This window comes from Ochotona princeps, chromosome 1, assembly GCF_030435755.1.
Source record: "Ochotona princeps isolate mOchPri1 chromosome 1, mOchPri1.hap1, whole genome shotgun sequence".
Taxonomy (NCBI): Eukaryota; Metazoa; Chordata; class Mammalia; order Lagomorpha; family Ochotonidae; genus Ochotona; species Ochotona princeps.
Genome location: NC_080832.1, coordinates 114,630,688 through 114,646,274, shown reverse-complemented (window position 1 = coordinate 114,646,274; position 15,587 = coordinate 114,630,688). Strand labels below are relative to the sequence as shown.

The 15,587-nt window shown below is 37.4% G+C and overlaps 1 protein-coding gene and 1 long non-coding RNA gene across 2 annotated transcripts in view; both read right to left on the bottom strand.

Annotated features, from left to right (window-relative positions):
• The window catches only part of LOC105942522 (uncharacterized), a 60,396-nt gene that overhangs the window by 29,310 nt on the left and 15,499 nt on the right, over positions 1-15,587 (bottom strand). The window contains exon 2 of the long non-coding RNA XR_009245501.1: positions 13,385-13,417. This is a non-coding gene — a long non-coding RNA (uncharacterized LOC105942522). The remainder of the gene's footprint in view (positions 1-13,384; positions 13,418-15,587) is intronic.
• Positions 8,266-10,342, bottom strand: LOC131480398 (palmitoyltransferase ZDHHC17-like). The gene is given in 2 exon segments (XM_058664919.1): positions 8,266-9,571; positions 9,573-10,342. Coding segments are annotated over 2 exon segments (1,851 nt in total). The 5' UTR covers positions 10,340-10,342; the 3' UTR covers positions 8,266-8,487.

The following is a 15,587-nucleotide window of genomic DNA, read 5'->3' as shown; positions in this document are numbered from 1 at the left end:
CCACCACTACAGTTCTTGATCTGCTGGTCATCAGATCCGAGGGCTGCCCAGACCTGCTCTGGGTGGAACTCGTAGAATGCCATGTCGTTGCAGTTCACTGAGTCAGAAATGAGCTCACTCCCAGCTCAGTGCATGCTCCATCCTTCCTCTAGCCCTTTCCCTTTTACACAAAATGGCACCCAATTCAGCTCTAGGGGGCTCACTGGGCTGTGATCTACTGCTCTGTCTCTGCTCCTGGTCAAATCAAATGGACCAGCAGGATGGACAGATCTTTGTCTGGGTTCACTTCCCAAGCTCCCAGTGAAAGTTCCTTCCCATCTGGTTGCTGGTGGAATTCCAGCTGCTGCTGGAGTTCAGATCGCCGTGCTGGAGTATCAGTCACTGCAATGCCACACTGCTGTGCCCGCTGCTTTCCTGTGTCTGTCAGTCTCCAGGTACCCCTCTGCTGTTGTTCTGTCCTTTCCTATTTCCTGAAATATGTCCTCTCTGCTTCATCCTGATTAAATGTTTTTCCGTCCGCATAAATGTGTCCTTACCCTATTCCGCCATCTTGATTCTCCTCCCAACAGGCTTGATCAAAAGAGATCTTCACCATGACATATGATAATCATGCTCTCTTCAACTGAACATAAGGAAAAGATCCTTAAATGTGCATGTGAAAAGGGCCCGGCGGCGTGGCCTAGCGGCTAGAGTCCTCGCCTTGAAAGCCCCGGGATCCCATATGGGCGCCGGTTCTAATCCCGGCAGCTCCACTTCCCATCCAGCTCCCTGCTTGTGGCCTGGGAAAGCAGTTGAGGACGGCCCAATGCATTGGGACACTGCACCCGCGTGGGAGACCCGGAGGAGGTTCCAGGTTCCCGGCCATCGGATCGGCGCGCATCGGCCCGTTGCGGCTCACTTGGGGAGTGAATCATGGGATGGAAGATCTTCCTCTCTGTCTCTCCTCTGTGTATATCTGGCTGTAATAAAATGAATAAATCTTTAAAAAAAAAAATAAATAAATGTGCATGTGAAAAAAAAATCAATTGACATAAAGGAATGCCAATTAAGCTCGCAGGAGACCTCTCACAGGAAACTCTACAGGCAAGAAGAGAATGGAGTGACATATTCCAGATTCTAAAAGAAAAAAATTGTCAACCTAGGATAACATATCCAGCAAAGCTTTCTTTTGTCTTTGAAAATGAAATAAAACTCTTCCACAGTCAAGAAAAGTTAAAAGAATTTGCCTCTTCCAAACCTGCCCTACAGATGATACTTCAAGATGTTCTCTTGGCAGAGAAGAGGAATAGCACCTACCAAAACCAAAGGCAAATGGGAAGAACATCCCAGTAAAATGACATCAGAGCTAAACCAATGAACAACCCATTCCTAAAATGACAGGACCAAAGTAACACCCATACATATTACACTCTGAATGTAAATGGCTTAAGCTCAATCAAATGTCATAGATTAGTAAACTGGATTAAAAAACAAAACCCATCTGTTTATTGTCTGGATGAGACACACTTCACCAGCAAAGATTAGTGGAAACTATATCGCATGGGTTTTGTTGTTTTCTGTTGGTTTCATCTCTTCAAAACACTTTCTTCTGATTAAATCATTCAATGACATGTAGATCATGCAGTGGTGTCATTTTCTTCAAGAAGGTTCTTGATTTTCATTTCTTCAGCTACACGTTAGTCATTTAGTAGCATGTTATTTAACTCCATGGTTTTGTTAATTTCTTTTTTTCTCCCTGATATTGGCTTTGCTTTGTGACTTTTCATTTAAGGGGATGTATAGTAGCTGTGTAATGGAGACTGTCATATCTAATAATATGTTATTTAAATTCATGGCATTGTAAATTTCTATTTTTCTTTCTATTGTTGGTTTTGTATCATGACTTTTCATGCAAGGGGATGTACAGTAGCTGTGAAATGGAGACTAACATTCAGATGTGAGGATGTAGTGTGGTATGCATTTCTGCTTCCAGACAAGGATCGACTTACAATGAAACTGTTTACTATATCTTGACAATAGGATGCTGGACTCTCTGCCATTGTCCATGCCCTCAATGATGGACATATGACTGAGTATGAAGAACTATATGTTAGTAATGATATAGAGGAACTTGGTGGGGGGGAGAGAATTGGGGAGGGGATAAAAGAATATGGAGCTGTATCATAAAATCGTAGCAATAATAATACAATCTAAAAAAAACAAAAAACAAAAACAAGAAAAAGATTACAATTTCTGGTTGTATCAATTTAGAAAGAGAGAGATAGCATTTTATTATGTTTTAATTGCTCTAACCAAGAGGGTACTGGTAACTGTTTCATATTCTTTTCTCATTCATGCATGCAAATTTCCAGAGTGACATGTTTGGACTAAATGGTATGTCTATTTTCATATCTCTGATGAGATTATTTACTGGCTTCTATCATGGCTGTGTAAGTTTACATACCCAACAAAAGTAGAGTAGTATACGTGTTTTCCCAACTTCTTGTCAATATCTTTTGTTTAATATTTTAGTTTTTTTTTTTAATTTTTGTAGTTTCCATTCTGTGGGGTGAGGTGAAACTTCATTGTGTTTTTTGCTTGTTTGCATTTTCCTCTTGGCTAATTATCTTTAACATCTTTCTGTGTGTGTGTTGGCCATTCAAATTCACCTTTGAAAAATGCCTGTTCATGTCCTTTGCCCCTTTCTTTACCAGACCGTATGGTTTGTTGTTGTTGAGGTTCTTGAGTACTTTCTATATCCTGCATGAAAATCCTTCATCATTTGCTTAGTTTTCAAATATTTTCTCCCCTTCAGTCAGTTTCCTCTTTTGCTTGTTGAGGTTTTCACTTGCAAGTGCAGAAGCTTCACATCCTGATGCAACTGCATTTATCTATTTTGCTTTCATTACTTGTGTCTCTGAGCTGGTTTCAAAAGATTTATTTGTTTATTTTTACCTCAGAGAGCTACAAAAAGAGAAAGCAAGGGAAGAAACCATCTACTGGTTGGTTCACTCCCCTAAACAACAATACCCAGAGCCGGGCAATTAAATGTTGAGACAGAAGCCTGTTTCAGGTCTCCCAAGTGGGTGCACGTGCCCAAGACCCAAGCAAAGACAGGAGTGTAAATCAGGTGAATCTGTTAAGAGATGGCCATAAAATAAACTAAGAAATAACCAGTGAGTAAAAAAGTAGCAGAAACCCTTAACAATTTCACTCTGAGTTTCTTCAAAAAAATAAAATGGAAAATTCAAGCAAATGTCAAAGAACAACACAAATGTAGTTAGAGTATTAGCTTGGGGAAATGAGATACATTCAGAATGGTAACTATTGTATGCCTACACATGTACTTGTAAAGAGTCATCATCATCAAACAGGGACAAAACGTGGTTCTAAATGTTACAGGGTGACAGATAGTTAGGATAAGGAAAGAGGTGAATAAAAGGTACAAAGTTAACCTCAAGTAATAAAGTTTAGAATACATGGTGACCATAATTAAAATGTACATTTCAAAGTTCCTTTACACCACATATTTTTTATTCTTTTTTTACAAAATAAAAATTACAGATCGTTGAGATGACAAGTAATGAATCTGACTGAGTCCTGTAGCATGTGCACAAGAATGAGTACACATTATATTCCATAAATATATGACTGCTAATTGGTGATTAAAATGTCAAAATGTTAAGGGAAACCAGCAAAGAAGTGAAAATTAGTAAAATTTTCCATTGCAAAGGACAAATGAATAAAATGAGTATAATTGGTAGAATAAATAGAAAAATAACAACAAAATGAGAAGAAAATACAATTCTAGAGCAGAAAACTGAAAAAGGGACAAAAAGAAAAGGACAAATTGATAAAAGAATATAGATGACATGAAAGAGAAAGTAGGATTTCATATCATCCATTCTTAGATAGAGTAAAATATTCGAATAACTCAACAAATCCAACACACCAAAACCACACACACACACACACAACAACAACAACAAAAACCACAACAATAACACACATGTGAATGGAGCAGTGCAATGAATTGTTGGAAAATATTTAAAGATGATACCTCTCCATTTGTCTCCCCAGGTTTCTACCTTTCAAATAGACAAGAAAACAAAGTTAAAGGATACGTTGGGCATTTAGAGCAGTGGTAAAACTCCCTACCTTTAAAATTAAATAACTGAATAAAAAATGTGTAATATGTGATGGGAATTGCAGATGAAGCTTTTGAAACCATTTGTATGTGTTCACACATTGCTTTTCTGTATGTATTCTGTATGTTTTATAACAGATATTATCTCAGTAGTAATGGATTGATGTTGGCATTTTAATTGTGCCAGATTTCTCTGGAGATGCAGGTTAAATAAATTGTTTAAGTAAAACATAATTCTCTTAATTAGTATTCAATATGTTAATGTGGTAGACTTTCAAAATGACATTATGACTATCTATTGGTTATTAATTGATGTCTTGATACAAACATGCATTTTGTAATGTCCAATCAGGTAAATATGTCTATATTCAAAAACATTTAGCAATTCTTTATGATGAAATCATTAAAATTCCTATCTTCCCACTGTTTTTGACTTGAGAAATGTACAGTATGTATATATTATCTCTTATCACTTAATGCACAGCTGCTTCAGAGCATTTCTTACCCCTGTTTAGGTATAAATTTGTACTCATTAATCAACCTTTGCTTATCATTCAAATTCCTGGGTTTTTTTCAGCCTCTGATAACATGAAAGGCCTCAGGGAAGAAATCACAGCAATGTTGAAAGCAGATTAGTGGAATATCTAGGGAAAATATTTTTGCAAGTTTCTTGTTCTTTAATTTTTCAGATTCAATGGACTTCAATTAGTATTTAATTGATTTAGTAACTGAACTTTTGAAAAATCTTTGTTAAATACTTATGCATTTTTAAGATTTGCTTTTCATTTTTTTTACTTTTATTGAAAAGTCAGATGTACAGAGAGAAGAAATAAAGAGAAAGATTTTCCGTTCACTGCTACATTCAAGTAACCACAATGGCCAGATCTGAACCAATCAAAATCCTGGAGCTAGGAGCATCTTGCAGGCATCCCACTTGGATGCAAGTTTCCAGTGTTTTAGGCCATGCACTACTGCTTTTCCAGTCTATAAGCAAGGAGCTAGATTGCAAGTGTAGCAGCCAGGATACCAATGGGCATCCATATGGGATCTGCACATATGCAAGGCAAAAATTTAGCTACTTGGTTATTGTGCCAGGGACCCCTAAACTATGATTTTCATATATACCTCAGGAGATCCTTAAGCAATTTAATGACATTGGTTTAATTAAAGTCCTTCTGTTCCTATAATCTTCAACAGAAAGCGAAAACAGCCTATATATTTTAGATTTAAATATATAAAATAGCAAAAAATTAAAATTCAAAACAAAATGAAGCATATTAAACTAAACATAATATGCATTGTAAAACAACAGTATTTCTCAAAATGATAAAAGAAAAACTTGAATATTAAAGCAAAAGAATCAATATAATTAAGTGGTTCTAACAAGTGACAAAATATAGTAAAATAATTGTGTGTGCATAAGTGTGTGTCTCCAAATCAAAATAAGCGCATTTTATAAAGACTATTTTAAGGGCTGGTATTTGGGCATAGTCACTAATGCTGACATTCCCAGTGCCAGCAGATCTTATAAGTGCTGGTTTGCATCCTGGCTGCTCCATTTCTGATCCATCTGATATCGATTGCCTGGTAAAAGCAGTGAAATATCAGCCTTACATGGGAGACCTGACTGAAAATCCTAATTCCTGGTTTTTGCTGGACTCAGGTCTGGCTGTAATAACCCATCAGCTGGGTCACTTCCTGCCTTTCTGTCTTCCCATATCTCTCTCTGTTAACTCTCACTTTTGAATAGATGAATAAATCTCTTTTTATTTGAAAGGCACTGTTCCTAAATGCTAACATTCTGTTTTTCTGGGCCAATGATGTGGAGTTTCTGTATCTTTGAATGCTATTGTGTATTCTATGTTCCAGGAACATGTGATCCCAGCTTCTCCTTCCTGATTATGGTTCCTGGAGGATATTTTCCTCAAATACTGTGTATGATCAAATACAGGTTGAGCAATTCATTGTCCTTCAACAATTCTATATCCCATTTTGTTTTTTTTTTAATAGCTGAGTAGTATTCCATGGAGTAGATGAACCATAGCTTTCTTATCCAATCCTCTGCTGATGGGCTTTTTGGTTGTTTCCATGTTTTTGCAATTACTGATTGTGCTGCTATGAACATAGGAGTGCATGTTGATTTCTCGTAAACAAGTTTTTTGGATATATTCCTAGGAGTGCTATAGCTGGATCATACGGTATGGTATGTTGATTTTGAGTTGTTTGAATATTCTCCATACTGATTGCCATAGAGGCTGTACCAACCTGCAGCCCCACCAGCAGTGGAGAAGGGTTCCCTTTTCCCTGCAACCTCGCCAACAAGTATTGTTGGTGTTTTTCATGTGGGCCACTCTTACTGGCGTTAGGTGGTACCTCATTGATGTTTTAATTTGGATTTCCCTTATTGCCAGGGAACTTGAGCATTTTTTCATATGTTTATTTGCCATTTGGGTTTGTTCCTTTGTGAAATGTCTGCCCATTTCCCGTGCCCATTTCTTGAGTGGCTTGTTTATTTTGACATTTTGGTTGTTTTGTAGCTCTTTGTATACTCTGGAGATTAGCCCTCTATCACCTATGTAGTGCGCAAAGATCTTCTCCCATTCTGTGGGCTGTTTTTTTTACTTTGTTGATTGTTTCCTTTGCTGTACCGAAGCTTCTTAGTTTGATGAGGTCCCATTTGTTTATTCTGGTCTTGATTGCTATTGCTTTTGGTGTTCTTTTTAGGAAGTAGGGACCTATCCCTAGATCTTGCAGGGTATTTCCAACATTTTCTTCCAAAAGTTTGAAGGTTTCTGGATGTAGGTTTAGATCTTTTATCCATTTAGATTTGATCTTAATGTATGGTGAGAGATGTGGGTCTATCTTTTTGTTTCTACAGGCTATCAACCAGTTGTTCCAACAGCATTTATTGAAGAGAGGGCTAATCTCCAGAATATACAAAGAGCTACAAAACAACCAAAATGTCAAAACAAACAAGCCACTCAAGAAATGGGCACGGGAAATGGGCGAACACTTCACAAAGGAACAAACCCAAATGGCAAATAAACATATGAAAAAATGCTCAAGTTCCCTGGCAATAAGGGAAATCCAAATTAAAACATCAATGAGGTACCACCTAACGCCAGTAAGAGTGGCCCACATGAAAAGCACTAACGACACTTGTTGGCGAGGTTGCGGGGAAAAGGGAACCCTTCTCCACTGCTGGTGGGGCTGCAGGTTGGTACAGCCTCTATGGCAATCAGTATGGAGAATATTCAAACAACTCAAAATCAACATACCATACCGTATGATCCAGCAATAGCACTCCTAGGAATATATCCAAAAAACTTGTTTTATGAGAAACCAACATGCACTCCTATGTTCATAGCAGCACAATCAGTAATTGCAAAAACATGGAAGCAACTAAAATGCCCATCAACAGAGGATTGGATAAGAAAGCTATGGTTCATCTACTCCATGGAATACTACTCAGCTATTAAAAAAAACAAAATGCAGTTCTTTGTGGCCAAATGGGCCAAACTGGAAACCATAATGCTAAGGGAAATGAGCCAATCACAAAAGGTTAAATACCACATGTTTGCCTTAATTTAAGATGATATGATGTTATGTATAACATGTTATGTTATGAATGTTATATGTTGTGTATAAACTAAAATTGAAATGTAAGTGAGGTGGTCACAGAAGGTGGCTGGGAACTCGCATTTACTTTTAACATATTGGTTACTCATTACTATGTCAATTAATTCCATAATGATGTAAATTTTTGCTGATGGTATGTTGGAGCTTTCAATTGACTGGGATGATACTCTGCTGGCTCTGTCTTTAGACCAGAGAGGGTATACCTAAGAAGCCTTTGAACTTGACTGGACAATAAGATGCTGGACTCTTTGTTTGGTATACGCTTGCAATGGGGGAATCTCAACTGAACTTGAACTGTGGTTATGCAACAAGGTAGAGGAATCCACCATGGTGGGAGGTTTTGTGGAGGGGTGGGGAGAACCCAAGTACCTATGTAACTGTGTCACATAATACAATGTAATTAATGAATTAGAAATAATAAATAATAAAAAAAGAAAAATGTTATGAAAACAAAACCAAGAAGTTGAGAATTCCCACATTAAGAACCACTAAAGTTCTTTTAATGTTCTTTATTCTTCCCAGAAGTCGCAGTGTGTTCTGTCCATGTTAACTTATGTTAATAAAAATGTTGAAAAACAAAAGCCTATAAAATTCACTGTTAGCCCTACACATAGCATGCAATTGTTTGTTCAAAGAATGTGGATTCGAGTGTGAGAGAGACACGGACAGACACAATTGTGAGGCACCACTCAGCAGGTTTGTTTTCCAGGATAAAGATGCTGCTACACAAGCTGGTACCCAGATCCTGATATCTGATCATACTCTATTGTATACTGCCTTGTCCAGTCCTCGATAACAGGACGAAAGAGGCCACAGCATCGAAATTCAAAGAAGTCTATAATATTCCTTACACATCCATGGTTGAATGTTGTTGTGACTTTAAAGTGCTTGTATCTTCTTGCATTCATTCTTTCCTTTGTAGTTATACCTAAACATGATATCTGGTACATCTGACACATAAGTAACACAGCCACCCACAGAAAGTGAAAAACACTGTTCAGAAACATTCAAAACATCCAAAGTGAACATGTGGCAATTTGAGTAATGTATGTCCAGAATCCGTCCTTGGTGTAAGTGGTCTCACAGTGAAGCCCCCAGTAAGAAACACAACCATAAATCATCCAGCAGATCATAAAAAGCAAGAAGAATAGGTAGCCCATAAAGTATCTATGGTTGCCTGCACCTACACAGTTACCCACCCAGGGGCAATGATGATGAAATTTTGCTATACATCGATTACACACACCACAATGTTTGGACCTCACTGGTTTCTGTATCAAACAGGTGCTGCAGAATATGCTGAGGTCCAGACTCCCTGTTTCTGCAAGTTCAACTATTGTCTTTTTCTTCTGCTCCTCTGTGGCTTTAATAATTCCTGGACCTGATTTCCAAGATTTTCCAAAATTGTAGAAAAGTGCAACACTATTGGCCAGGAATGGAAGGTGGATAAATAAAAAGTTAAGATCATTCCCAAACCAGAAGAACCACGTCACTTACATCCAGAATTTTGTTGCCAAATATATTCCAAGGGGCAATGCACTATGCATTGAATGATCAAAAAAGGATTTTGAGAGAAACTGTACTGTAGCCCAAACGCCACCATACATTAGCCCTTTAATGAGCCAAGAATCAATATTAAGGTCTGCTATAAACCCAACCAGCCAAATAACTAGGAAAGGAGTTCCTAGCATGACTTTCTGCCGAAATTCCTTATCAGCTTTTAACTTTCTAAGGAAAGAAGGATTGTCATATCCTTTTGCTTGCCTTGCCTCTTGCAAATGGTTGATCATCCATACATTTTTTCTGTTTTGCCAAATCAAGAGCTGATTCACCCTTGACATTCTGGGCATCAACATTGGCTCCAGCTTCCAGAAGAAGGCTAATGACTGTGGTATTCCCTGCTAGGACTGCCCAATGCAGAGCAGTGTTTTTGTGATACTTGTCACCAAGGTTAACTGAAACATTGAATGTTAAAAGCAATCTAGTTGGATCCACACTATGCATTCTATAAGCTGCCCACATTAAAGGTGTCATTCCATTCTGATCCATCATATCTACATCCTGTCCTTTTGCTATGAGATAAGCAACAATTGAGGTATGTCCGAACTGAGCAGCCAGATGAATACAGCTGCAACCTTCCCCATCAATTAACGAAGGATCTGCACTATACTTCATTAGCTGCACCACCATAGACAGATGGCCTTGTCTTGTGGCCCAATGTAGCGGAGTTGAATTCAGGTCTCCTTCAAGTTGATCCACAATAGCACCTTTCAAAATATAGTATTTGACTAAATCTATTCTGTTATTGATGGCAGCCCAGTGCAGGAGTGTGACATTTTCTTTGTCTGGCTGTCGTACATCATAGCCTGCCTCCACCAATTCTCGGCAGTGCTCATATATTCCATACTGTGTAGCCTTGACTATGTCCCATGTACTGTAATCATCAATATGAGTTTTTCTTCCCAGAGGTTCACCAAATCCATGGTTATAATGGCTTTGGGGTTTGATTTCCTCTGGATGGAGAAGGGGCACGCAACCCGCTTCGGTATCATACTCATCCGGGCCGTCCGCCATCTTGGTGTTCTTTCTCTGTTATTTTGAATGGTATCTTGCTGGTTAGATCTTTTTCCAACGTGGGGCTGTTTGCATACACTATGGCTGTTGATTTTTGTTCATTAATTTTGTACCCTGCCACTCTACCTAACTCTCGTATAAGTTCTAATAGTCTCTGTGTTGAGCCTCTTGGCTCTGGGGAAGATATTTCTTGGAAAAGATACCAAAAATACAGAAAAATGAGATAAACATAAATAAATTCCATTACATTGAGCTAAGAAGATCCTCCAAACAAATACACACACACAAAAAAAAGCTCATTTTTTTTTCTCATTGGGAAGTATAAATCAAAATTACCATCAAATAGTACATCACCCTGTGGGAGATCGCCCCTAGATCTCTGCCTGCTTGGTTTATATGGAATATAGGTAGGTGCACGGGTGCACATTGTGTCCCCAGGGGAACCCCCTGACAATGGTTTTGTCTAACCAAGACTTCCACCAGACCTGGTCACTGGTCACATAGGCAAGGATGGTGGGCTACACCCCAGTCTCTTCTCTCTGTCTTTGGATGAGCTGTGCTGGGCCTCTTTTGATAAGCAGCTCTAAGAAGTCAAATGTGACCCACATTCCATTTTCCAGCCACACATTGTGAATGTGGCCTGAGGCACAACGTCCAGCCTACTTGCAGAACATAACCTGTAACTTGGTTGGAGGGTCCATAGAGATAGGCATGTTTTCAAGCCAGTGACTGTCACTGTTGGGTTGGAGAATTATCAAGGAATGCCCTTCTGCCTTCCTCTACCTTTCCCTTTCCTAGTCTATGTAAGTTGTGCTAGCCTTACAATGGATGGACATGCTTGATTAGGGCATCTCTGGTAGTTTCTGTGGCAAAAGAACACCATCGGCTCATCCCTTTGTTGTCTCAGGGGCCTGATCACCCCATATCACCCCACTTATAGTAGCTATTATAAAAAAGATTATAAATTCTGACAAGAAAGTTAAGAAAGGGAGAACTTTTATAGCTGCTAGTGGGAATGTAAATATGCCAACTATGGAAAACCAAATGGAAATTCCTTTAACTACTAGAAATATAATTGCCATATGATCCAGAAATATTACTGGGTATATATCTAAAAACATGAAATAATTAAAGAGATACCTTATCCATCATGTTTATTGTAGGGCTAATCATAGCAATTAAGATATGCAGTCAGCAAGGTTAATCAGTGAATAAAGAAAAATATTTCTGTATTTTAATATTGTATATTAAAAAACAGGTAGAATAGAGAATCTCTAATGTCTCAATTATAGAAAAATGGAAAAAGGAAATGTTAATTATTTTTGTTTGATCAATATAGATACATTGAAATTCCATACTATAATCAAAAAATATTGCCAGCTAATATTAAGTATATAACCTTAATATCTATAGTAAGAATTCTTTTCTTAAATTTTTATTTGTGCTCTGATCTTTGTTTTTTCTTCTCTACCAAGATTGTTTTTGCAATCTTCTTCTTTTTCTAGATACTTAAAATGCATGTTTTATGTAGTAATTTTGATACTAGAAATTAAATTTGCTAGGCATCATGGTCTCCATAAACCATATTTCAAGCCTCAGGACTGAGAGAAATAATAGCAAAATTATCCCAAATAGAATGAAAAGAGGAAAGAGATAGAATTTCTTAAATATGAGCTTATTAATTTACTAGAGACCACAGGATCCAAAATAAATGTATTGAATATCTATGAAAAGACTTGTCCAAGGCCAAGTACAGTGGCCTAAGTGTCTAAAGTCCTCATTGTACACATGCTGGGATCCCATATAGGTGCCAGTTCCAATCCTGGTAGTGCCACTTCCCATCCAACTCCCAGTCTATGGCCTTGGAAAACAGTAAAGAATGTTCCAAAGCCTTGGAACACTGCACTTTTGAATGGGAGACTGGGAAGAAACTCCTGGATCCTGGGTTACGATCAGCTGAGCTTCAGTCATTTTGGAAGCTTGGGAGTGATCCAATGAACAGATCTTCCCCTCTGTCTTTCCTCCTCTCTATATATCTGGCATTCCAATAAAAATTAGTAAACCTTAAAAAAGAGACTTGTACAAAAGTGCAAGGTATTTTTTTCTAATTTGCAAAAAACAGAAATAAATCTAGAGTCTCATCTACAAATCTGCAAAAACAAACTGTGGTGTGTGTATATAATAGCAAATCTCTTACAAATAAATAAATGTAAATATCTTTGCAAGCTATGATTGGAAAACACCTCAAATCATTGTGTGTAGTGAAAGAAGCCAAAAAGTGCATAATGTATAATTCCATTTACGTTGAATTCTATATCAGAGGAAATATTTTATTAAAAGCACAGGAAAGCTATAAGCTGTTCTAATAATTTATATTTTAAGTAAGTTTATACTTATATACTGATAATGTATCTTTGAATGTCTTGTGATGCTAAATTTTCTTCTCTAATTGTATTATATTTTAAAGATAAATCCCTTAAAAGCCTAACAAATGTGCGTATTCTTTAAAACAAATGCTGGTATTCTTGAAACATATACAGAAAATATTGAATTTCTACTTGCTCTGTTATGTTATCTTTCATAGCAAGGGGGCATTGCAAATGTGAACATATTAAGGGTCTTGAGACAGAAATTATCTTTCATTATTGGGTATGCCAAATGCAAGCAATGCATGGAAGTTAATTTAGGAACTGTTATAAGCTTTTTTTAAAAAGATTTATTTTATTTTCATTACAAAGTCAGATATACTGAGAGGAGGAGAGATAGAGAGGAAGTGGAGCTGCCGGGACTAGAACCAGTGGCCATATGGGACCAAGGCGAGGACCCTAGCCACCAGGCCACGCTGCCGAGCCCTGTTATAAGCTTTTAAACAAAGAATTTTGTAAACTTCAAATTGAGAGACTAATTTTATCAACATTTTTATAAGTAGCAACATCTTAGAAATATGAAGAAACAGAAACTAAGACCCAAGATAGAAATTAAAAAATTGAAAAATTAAAAAGTTGAATAATTAGAAGTAAAAGAAAAAAAAGTAAAAGAACTCACCTTCTGTTTTTACTGAAGAGTTTCCTGACATTCCTGTGTAAAAAAGATTGAGTTCACTCATTAAACTGGAATCCAGACTGTTCAGTTTGTGTTCATATTGGCCCCAAACAGCATTATCTGACATATTTTATGTGGGAATTTCTTGAAATGAAAAGTAGAACCTTAATTTGTCAAGCTACTAACAGCACTTTCCAGGGGATGTCAGTTAAAAAGATTTCTTTAAAGTAATGGCCATGAAATGAATGTATCACCACACTAGCCATATCTAGGAAAAGAGAGGACTGGGAAAATTAGAATGAATACATAAAAGGTAATGCCAACTTAGAAACTCTATGGTTTATTGAATCTAAAATTACTTGCAGAGAATTATACAAATAACAATATATTCAGGAAATAAACCTTAATGATTTTAATACTGTGACATGATATCATGGTATATTATTGAAGCCCAGGAAATAAACATAGAGAAAAATGTTGAGTATTAAACAAAATGAAAGGGAATTTGTTCAATTTATATCAGTAAAATACTACATAAAAAAGAATGAAGGAGATGGGTTTGAATTAGGAGGATGGAGACTAGAAGGAAACACGGTGAGTTACTTCTTGAACAAGCTCCAGAACAATGTTAATTTAAACTACTAACACCACACAAAGAAAATATAAAAAACAAAAACATGTTTATTCACATCAATGAGTGATAATAAGACCTATTAAATACCTGAAATTAATTCTCTTTATATTAATGAATTTTAAGGGGTTAAATCATCAACAGAAGACTGGATAAGAAAGCTGTGGTTCATTTACTCCATGGAATACTACTCAGCTATTAAAAAACATAAAATGCAGTTTTTTGTGGCCATAAAAATGGGCCCAACTGGAAACCATTATGCTAAGGGAAATGAGCCAATCCAAAAGGTTAAATACCACATGTTTGCCTTAATTTTAGATGAAATGATGTCAATCCAGAAAACAGTACCTGTATATTGTAATATTATCTCAACCTCAAACAGCCTGTATCTAATGCAACAAGATATTGTGATGTAATCAATGAACCAACAATATGAGTAATACTGCTTGGGATATACATCAAAAAATTGTAAAACCTTACATACTTTTAAGACTCTAAGCTACTCAGGAAGGGGGTGGGAGAGCAGAGAAATCTTTCATCTTCTTAAAAGGTGTGAGGAAGACGTGAAGTATAACCTATCGGGAATATAACAAGTAACTCATAGACAACAGACTTGAATCAGTATTAGACAATAGTTAAACTACAAAGACATATAGGGGGAATCAAGAGTGATCCTGACAACCTCTTAAGAGGATGTCATATGCACAGAGCAAGGGGCAGTCCCAGAGTGGAGCAGGTGGACAGGAGGAGGCTTGTATCCCAACCCTGGAGACTCCTGGATCCTCACCAAGGACTATCTACGAGCACCAAGGATTACATTCCAATAGCCAAGGAGAACATGGGGAATTGGAGTGCCTTTGGAGGCCAAGAACTCTGAGGTCACCCAGCCCCATTTGGATCTACAACATGGGATGGAAGAAGCCCAATCCTTCCTTGCATGATTCAAGGTCATAGGAACAACCACCAGGAGCCCTGAGTGGTCTGCAGAAATAGACGAACAGAAAACTTCCTTCAGGACTAGGAAGAGGAGCTTTCTTCGGTCCTTATTTAGTTCCAACTTTGGATCCCCACCCTCTCTTGCAATGACCATCAGGGTCGCTGTGGAGCCCTACCTCCCCACCCCACCAAAAAAAATTAGAATAGATAGACGGAGAAATACAAGGAAAGCATAGAACCAGACAGGAAACAGTCATCGTGGAACCACATATACTCTACTAGGTAAGACACAAAGATTAGTTACTCCTCACTAGGGTATTAAAGATTTCTCTGCACACCCCTCCTTAAACTGTTCTGCACCTCAACATATGCCTTGTTAGAGTTATAAGCCAGTTTAGACTACCCTAAAACCTGCCAAGTTCAGCAAAATTATGCTTCAACACTATCAACTGCTAAATACTAAAATGAAAATAGACACAAGACAGCTGAATAGTACCTTATAGGCACTTTAAGGTGTATAGTACCTTATAGGCACTTTAAGGTGTATAGCACTCAGTTCTGTGTATAAACAAAAATTGAAGGGTCAATGAAGTAGTCACAGGATGTGGTTAAGAACTTGCATGGTTTTAACGTATTGGT